The sequence below is a fragment of the Typopeltis vanoorti genome, chromosome 14, assembly GCF_054136105.1.
Source record: "Typopeltis vanoorti isolate ZY-2024b chromosome 14, IOZ_Tvanoo_1.0, whole genome shotgun sequence".
In the NCBI taxonomy this organism is placed as follows: domain Eukaryota; kingdom Metazoa; phylum Arthropoda; class Arachnida; order Uropygi; family Thelyphonidae; genus Typopeltis; species Typopeltis vanoorti.
The window spans coordinates 63,550,354-63,559,842 of record NC_143562.1 but is presented as its reverse complement, the minus strand read 5'-3'; the positions used below and the strand labels follow the sequence as shown (position 1 = coordinate 63,559,842).

The window sequence follows — 9,489 nt, the reverse complement described above, 5'->3', positions numbered from 1 at the left end:
TATGAAGAATGTATATTTTACAACTGACCATGGGTTACAACAGTATAGTGTATTGAAACATTGTCAAGAACAAGAAATTTTCACAGGAATCATGATGTAAAAATTTATATATAGAATCTAATTTGAGAATTATCTTGGGGCTTAATGGAAATAAGATGTCTATAAATAAATAAATTACTTTTCAGTATTTTGTCTTCCTCATGCAACTTGAAGCAATAGGATTCACTGTTTATGTAATGCTGAAACTGAAAATGTGATTTTATAAAGCAGAGAATTTTGCACCCTGGTATGTGCAAAATCCTCTGCTTCTAAAAGTTGGCTTACTTTGAACAAGGTAGACAGCCAACATCACTCTGTGAGAGAGAAAAAAAAATAGACACACATTATATATTTGTTTTGTATTTAATATCTCCACTATGGTCCTCTGGTTATATAGTGTTACTGGAATTTAGCCTAAGGTGAAAGGCCACTATGCTGCTTGCTCGGAGGTCTTAAGTAGCTTGTTTAGTCTCTAGCACAATTCTTGGATTATTTGTCCATACTGTTAATGGTAACATACAATAAGTTTACTACCTTTTGTGAGTGGGACTCACATTAAACAAATTTCACAATGAAATATCTTCGTGACTGTACTAGCTGTATATGTAGACAGCTGAATTCAAGTTGATCTGTATCCCACAAGGCCCAGCATATTTCCTTCTCAGACTCATCTACTGCCATGCAGCATGTTTAGTCACTATTTGGGGTCACTTCATTAGGAGATAAACCCCTGAAAATACTAAGAGCTATCTGATGACCAAAGTAATTTTCCAATGTGCAAACTTTGTTCCCTTACAGCTAGGTAAAACAGGGATAATATATATACACATAAAGATATATACAAAAACCTATAACTTATTTTGTTAACTTTAGATGTATCTCTCCTTGCATAAGACCTTCACCTTAGCAGCCAAGATTACTTGTCTTCTTAGAGAATTGCTTTGGACTAGAATATTTATTCTTCTTTCTTAATCTCTTTATTCATCTATTTTGCAGCACCTGTCCAAACATGCTCTTTTGTAGGTGTGGACTGTTCCCTTTGGATGCCTTTGTGAGGCAAAATATCATTATTTTGGATTTTTTTTCTTTCTTTCATTAAGCCAAAATAGACTTTCTACCCATTAAGCCAGAAGATAAACCTATATAAATAACTTATGCAATTTAGAATTTTTTTCTTATAAAATATCTGATTATAATAATTACATTATCTTTATATGGCATTAAAAAAAAGAATTGGTGCAACTAACATACTTGAATGATCAGTGATGTAAGTAGACAACTGCCGCATAGTACTATTTATGAAAAATTACAATCTTTCTACAGACTGGTGCCTTTTACAAAGACATTTCTCTACCTGAAATGGTAGGCCTCAGGTTGATCTGTAGCAAAATGTCTAGCTCCAGCCTTGAATATATAAGAATGAACAGTATAAAACAGCGGCTATAATTAAGCCAAAGTTACTCTATTTTGATATAAATACATGCACCAATGTGATGCATTATGTATTTCTGTTACAAAAAACAGTACTTTGACAGGTGTTTGGGATATCTTCACTAACAAAAAGTGTTTCTTTAAAATAATTTCTCACATTTATTCCACAAGAGCAAATAAATTAGAGTATAAAATAAATATGTATATTATAATTATACCTTAAAAATTCAAGGCATAACAACAAAGATCTTAACAATACAAAGAATGGACAGAACATAACTTTTTCAATAACACATTAACAGAAAAAAATATACAAAATTATATATCTTATAATGAAGTTATCAAACACATCCAATTAAATACCTGATTGTTACTTTTTTTAAAAAATAAAACCAATTATATTACTGTGTACATAAAATATGCAAATTCAAAGACCTATACTACGTGATTTTGTTACATATTAGTTCTTACAAAGTAAACTAAATTCAAAGTACCACAGCCACTTTACAATGCAATGAAACAATACCCTTCATCAGGGACATAAATAAGTTTAAAAAATATGTAACTTGCTTGTTACTTTATTATCTACAAAATTAATTGCAAGCCTATGCACTCAGAGTAGTAGGGGGGGGGGGGGTCCAAATAAGCACAAAATAAATTTTTTGCATATTCTTACGTTAAATTTAAATCGAGTCGAATACTGCCACAAATTTTATCAGCAATTTCAATAAATGAAAAATCAATGGAAAAAATACAAATCACATTGATTTACTGCATATGTTACTGCCCTATCAATATCTAGACAAGTCTAGTGACCCCACCCCTTGAAGAATAGTGCATCAGGAAAATTCAATTCACAAAAACAATTATAGTAATTTAGTACCTTCTGAATGGGCGAGCTTGCTCTAGTGATCAAATGGTACTTTTAAGATGTTATAGGTATCAAAAATAAACAAGGTGTGGTTTCACACCAGGCGATGAAAATCAACCTACTATCTCTAATACGTCTGTTGAAAGAAAGCAAAATGAAGATTTATCACTGTCATTTTAGGAAAACTTCATATTAAATTTCTTACTAGATGATAGCATTGTGAAATTCAGATAGTAAAAAAAAAAAAAAATTGAGTAGGTTACACTGTTATTTTCCTTATGAAAATCAATGTGCATATGCCACTGGTTTAAGGATATTATTCCACATTCAGTAAACCTTGCAAGCACACATATAACAATGAACTGTATGTTTTGTATAATTCTAATCAAATACATAAATTATTGGAGTGGTTTGCTCTGAACTTCTCTCATATTTAAACCCCTTACTATTAATAACATATGTACCAGTTATTTTTAAAATGTTCTTAGATATAAAATTACTTAAACCCAAGTTCCTTTCAGATTTAGTCAATTCATGTTCAGAGCACACTGAGATATTATAAACACTATTGGCACTGTATTCAGCATATCTCAGGAGAATTTAAAGAAAATTTTTAAAATGTTTCATATTACTGTATTATGAAGGTGAATAAGCCTACCAAAAATAAATGTACATATTTGCTTAAATCCCAGTGCTTTGGTAACTAAACTATGAGTTTGGTATGTATAATTTAACAATGAAATGAAATTATGCATTGTTACAGTTTTAAGTCATGGAAGAAGTCTCTACTAATACTCTAGCTTCTGACAAATAATACAGTGCAGAATACACAACCCTGCACTACATGCCACGAAAATAGTAAATGAGCATTTTTCTGATCAACTGTCCACACCAGTATCGAGTCCCAATATCTGCTTCATAACTTCATATGTAGAGAATGACACAGCTACCATGGGTATTGCACGGAGATAGTTTATACTCATACCTCTATACAGCCCTTTCACAATTCCATCTTCACGGAAAGTTATCATGAGTGTAGTGAAGAGACCCTTCCTAAAATAAATACATTATAGCTATAAAAGAAAGTAACTCAACTATAATAAAAATAAGGTACAGGATTCATCCATAAATTATACAATATGATTTTTATTACACAGTCTTGCCTTGCCATAAATACTGTTACAACTTCTGCACACCTCTGCATTGCCCATAGAATTGTGCGAGCCCAGTTCCGTTAGTGGCACTGTGCAGCCCACATTCACGTGTTTATCATTAGACAGAGTTGTCCAGCTGTATGGGTTAACATGCAGCGGGGAGATTATGAGAACCGTGTAGCTGTAATAGCACTTCACAAGACTGGAATATAGCCACCTGTTATTTTCAACATGTTATATTGATACAGAATACATATCTGATCACCAAAGAACAAGTAAACCATGCTGAGTTAGGATGCAACAGCTTGTGAGGGCTGTGAAGGCACACCTCCACTGTAATCCTGTGAGAATGCAGAAAGTGATGTCGCGAAAGATGAACATTTGACAGAGGACTGTCACATGCACTAACTGATGACCTGGGGGTGAGAGCCTATTGTCGTTCTACTGGACTTCCTAACACCACAACTTATGTGGCAGAGGGTGATAAAATCAAAGCCACTTCTCTGGCAGTACGTGAACAATGGACACAAAGATATCCGCTGCAGAGATGAGAAGATTTTTCACCACTGAAGAGTTGTTTAACCACCAAAACGATTGGGTATATGCCCAGGATGGTCACATAGCACCCAAAATTTAGAGAGGTCATCACTCCATGTCAGTGATGGTTTGGTGCTAGATGACGTATCAAGGGGGGGAGGGGTATCCAATTGTATTTCTGCGAGAAAGGGATCAAAACCTCAGCCAAAGTGTATACACACTGTGCTGAAATCTGTGGTATGGTCCCTGAACAATACCTTGTTTCACAGTAGACCTTCCAACAGGACTTAGCCCCTGCACACAAGCACGCAACAGTGGTTTAAGGCGAATGTACCTGACCACATATCACTATCTGGAAGTCCCGATCTGAATCTGCTGGACTTCAAAATTCTGGTCAGTTTGGCACATTTCCATTGGATGGTGTGTATGCAGCCATCAGAAGTGGCCTCACAGATTTCGGGTGTGCATGAATGCAAAAGGAAGACATTTCAAACATTGAGTGTTGCTATATGCATGTTATATGTGGTTTGTATGTGCCGAAAGCTGTAAATGAACTTACTGATAGATTTAGGGTTTATGCACTGTTCTAGTTGTAACAGTATTTAAGATTAGACTACATATTCTTGGATTAATGAATTAACTTCATGACTAGTGAGGGAAGTTAATTATTCCCTTCCTGAAACATTGTTTATGAAGTAGCTTAGAAATAACAATGAAAAGTGATCTACATAACTTTCTGTAATTACTGCTTAACTGATGCAAGTGTTACATCAGTATATCACTATACTGTTCTAACAGCTATGTGTAGACTTGTTAAGTAAACCTAAAGGAATGGAAAAAAAAAAAAAAAACACTTGAGAAAGATCTGCTATAATAAATCTGGATGAAAAAATAATTCCCTACCATACTCCAGGTATTACTTCCTAAGAATAAATACCTATAAAAGTACAGCATTCAGGCATAACTGCAACTATTCAAGAACAGAAATACTGTCAATAAGGCAAGAAATTTTACCACCAACATTCCAACCCTTATATTTAGTATCTGTAAAAAATAAATTTTGAATATGAAATCAGTGTAATGAAGTTCAAAAAGTTGCATAAAGAAAATGACACTGTAGTCTTAAAATGAAATAGTAAAAATCATAAGAAAAACCAAGAACAAATAAGTCAAGATAGTAAAAACCGTACTGCAATGCCCACAAACTGAAGAAACAAGGTTTTGAATAAACAGCAATGGAGGTGTTGAAAGTTTATTTTTCACTTGGTTAGACTATAATAAATTTAGTTTAATCCTTTATCCAAGTGTGAGCAAACAAAGTTTGTGCCTGAAAGTATCTTCAGGACTGGGGGTAAGGTGGTACAACACCAGGCAACTCATTGCAAAGGTGGAGCAAGCTAACATCACTCCTATCTCAGTATCTCCCATAATGCAAAACACATCTCCTTGTGGTTATGTATAATGTTATGCATTAAGGGAAGGGCCACTACCCAGACTAATTTCGACCTTTATTGAGGTCTCTTCAGTGGCAGCCAGGCCCAAGTGGAGATACCAAGCAGAAGCATTAGCAAGGTCATCTCTACCTATAGGAGTGGCCAAATGGTAGAGATGACCTTGCTAATGCTTCTGCCTGGTATCTCCACTTGGGCCTGGCTGCCACTGAAGAGACCTCAATAAAGGTCGAAATTAGTCTGGGTAGTGGCCCTTCCCTTAATGCATAACATTATACATATCCACAAGGAGATGTGTTTTGCATTATGGGAGATACCGAGATAGGAGTGATGTTAGCTTGCTCCACCTTTGCAACGAGTTGCCCGGTGTTGTACCACCTTACTCCAGTCCTGAAGATACTTACAGGCGCAAACTTTGTTTGCTCACACTTGGATAAAGGATTAAACTAAATTTATTATAGTCTAACCGAGTGAAAAATAAACTTTCAACATCTTTCTCTAAATCCAGAGTAATTTAATAAAAAGGTGGCACACCGTTTGGCCACTCCTATAGGTAGAGATGACCTTGCTAATGCTTCTGCCTGGTATCTCCACTTGGGCCTGGCTGCCACTGAAGAGACCTCAATAAAGGTCGAAACTAGTCTGGGTAGTGGCCCTTCCCTTAATGCATAACATTATACATAACCACAAGGAGATGTGTTTTGCATTATGGGAGATACTGAGATAGGAGTGATGTTAGCTTGCTCCACCTTTGCAACGAGTTGCCCGGTGTTGCACCACCTTACCCCAGTCCTGAAGATACTTTCAGGCACAAACTTTGTTTGCTCACACTTGGATAAAGGATTAAACTAAATTTATTATAGCAATGGAGGTGATGAATCCAGATGCTCAATAGTTAGTTTATTCAGGTACTGAAAATCATGAACTCTACTGGCTATTAATGTATAAAAACAATTGAATAGTAAATTCTTACTACCACATGTATCAGCATACAAGGCAGCTAAGCAATAAAATAGACCATCCTCTTTTCAAAATGTATTTTGAACTATATATTTGTCGTATAATGACCATAAATTTTACACTGACAGCTTCTTACATATTAACTTAATATAATGTAACCATAGCAATCATCTCAGATATTCTCTTTCTGTAATGTCATCCCACCTGAGAGGATTGGTAAAATTTTTGTTTATTATAAATTTCTAATAATTATAAATTTCTGCAAATAATTATAATTATTGGGAACTTTATACATGAATAAATATTTCTTACTTATGGATAGGATTTAATTGACAAGATATTGTTTAAATAATCAATATTTATTACAAATTTAACAAATTATACATTTTAGCATGAAATAATTTTAACAAGAATATCCCTTAATTGTTTTGAGCGGTATATATATTAACATTAGAACACAGTACATGCTATCTAATAACACTGTTATAGTGCATTATACATTATTGCAGGAACTAAATGATCAACTTGATTTTTCTATTGCTGAATTCAAAAGGTTCAGATTTTACACACAGAGAATAAGATTACCCCTATTTTTGGCAATTTTTTCAACTTCAAAATAGCATTTTATACACCATCATATACAGTGTAAAAATAATCATAATTTAAAATTCTGAATATTTTTACATATTGTTTATGTTAGTATGTTTATTAGTTTTGGTTTCATAACCCGCATTGTGGCACTTGCAATGTGCCTGTTATTGAAATTGTTTTGTCAAAATGAAATGTAAAGAAGTTAAAAAATTGATGTACTTACTGGTTTTGATATTTGTATTATTTAAATTTTATTATAGTTTAAAATATTAAGTTGTGTTTTATGAAGAGACATCCTCGTTACGCTAATGAAAACAGCATATCGGCCATTATATTTAGTTTCTCGCTTGCCATTTTCAAGGAGTGCGCATGCTCGCCGAGAAGTTTGATGTGTGATTGACAGCTGACAAGAACAGCGTTCGGTATCAGAGTAACGAAAAGTAAACAAGACAGTGTTCGGAAGGAAATAAGAATACAGGAGGGCAGATATTTAGATTCGGAGGAACTTAAGTATTTTTATGTGACAGTCTGAGGAAAATTAATAGTATATTCCGAAAAAGGAATCGTGGAACTATGAAATATTAAAGTAGAATAGGTATTGATAAATAAAAGAAAATATTGCTATAGACGTTTTAAAAGGAATATTTGAGGAAACGCTAATTGGAATGTTAATACTAGATTCCAAAAAGGGAATCATAGAACTGTGAGTTTTTTAAAGTGGAAGAGTTATGCCTGTCAATAAGCATTAGTGAATAAAAGAAGAAATTGCTATTTACGTTCTAAAGGAATGTTCAAGGAAATGCTGATTAGGAAGTTTCATCTGTCTTAAGACACCGGATCTAACTATTATTTCTACTGAAAAGGAAACAGTATTGAGTCAGAAAGAATTAATGTGTGCTACATAAGTGATGAGAAAGGATCCTATGAAAATGAAGAATAAAGTCATATCTTCGGAAAAAGGCCTTGACAGAGAAAGAAACTGGCTATGAATATTTTGTCATTGTGAAAACAAAGTGTTTAGTCTAGCCTTAATTGTGTAAGTTTATTTTTAAAAGGCCTTGGATCCAATTATGTTGAAAGTTTATTTTTCACTTGGTTAGACTATAATAAATTTAGTTTAATCCTTTATCCAAGTGTGAGCAAACAAAGTTTGCGCCTGAAAGTATCTTCAGGACTGGGGTAAGGTAGTACAACACCGGGCAACTTGTTGCAAAAAACTTTCAACATCTTTCTCTAAATCTAGAATAATTTGGATAAAGGATTAAACTAAATTTATTATTGGATCCAATTAATTCTATAGTTATAGTTATGTAAAGTTGTTTGAAGTGTGTGTGTGCACGTGCGCGCGTGTGTATATATTGCTTTTGTTATATTCATGAGTTATATTCATATTTGGTCATGAGTTAGTGATTTTTTGGATTCTGTAAGAAATAGTAAAAATAAGGTCATTGCACCAATCGGAGTGAACCTTTGTGCATATATAGGTACACTCGGAAATAAATTAAAAATAATTGTTGAACAGAGATCATTTCTATATACAGGATTAAATTAATAAAAATCCTATATTTAAATAATGACGCAGCCGGTAGGATTAATATTATGATAATAACCTCTATATAAAAATCTCTAATTATAAACACACAGTACTTGTCTCTATAATGCAATCAAAATATAAAATCTTTCTCTTATTAATGTAGTTGGAAGAATTATGGGACAAAGTACTCTTTGACAGGAAAGACCCAAGTTTGATTAATGTTATAAAAGGAATCTTAATGTGGGCTTGTTTTTTCTTTCTTTCTTTTTTTTTTTTTCAATTGAAGGTGTGTTAGCCAATCTCACATGAAAGTAGCAAGGTTTTTCATCTGGCATAGAGAAAACTCAGCCAGAAAGAATTTACAATTAACAGACAAAATAAAATTACTGGGTAGCAGATGGCACATTGTGTGGCTGTTGGATAATGTAGTGTTTAGAAGGTGTAGAGTGTCCTGATGTGATCAGTGCTGGCCCTAGGAATTTTGCCACCCTATGCACTAGCTTATTTTGCTACCCCATTCCCCCCCAAAAAACTCTTAATGACATCTTAAAAAGCCACGATGTTAAGCTAGGCTTCAACATGTCTGATCATAAATTCTAAATAGTAGCATTAACTAATGAAAATTCTTAAGTTAATGAAAAATGATTATAAACTTTTTTTTTTTATAGAAAGAGAGAGACAATTAACCCTTTAACGGTGGAATTTTGTTCTGAAAATTTGCATCTGCATGGGTAAAATCAACTGCTACTAATATTGACATTACTAGGATCGCAATTAGAAGTACTTGCCATGAGCACAGAATTTTGGTTTCGGTCCTTTGGTTTCCGAATTTATGGTCCTTATTTTCTCTTGTACTACATTAGCTGTTTCAGTTTTTAGATATTTATGCAAAGTGTCACTTTGTTTCTGAATATCGCGTTC

The 9,489-nt window shown here is 33.6% G+C and overlaps 1 protein-coding gene across 1 annotated transcript in view; it reads right to left on the bottom strand.

Moving 5' to 3' along the window:
• Positions 1–2,256: 2,256 nt before the first annotated feature.
• The window catches only part of LOC150099543 (mitochondrial coenzyme A transporter SLC25A16-like), a 144,440-nt gene continuing 137,207 nt past the window's right edge, over positions 2,257–9,489 (bottom strand). The window contains exon 9 of the mRNA XM_090404372.1: positions 2,257–3,394. Within this exon, the coding sequence (XP_090260498.1) occupies positions 3,220–3,394 (175 nt within the window). The 3' untranslated portion in view covers positions 2,257–3,219. The remainder of the gene's footprint in view (positions 3,395–9,489) is intronic.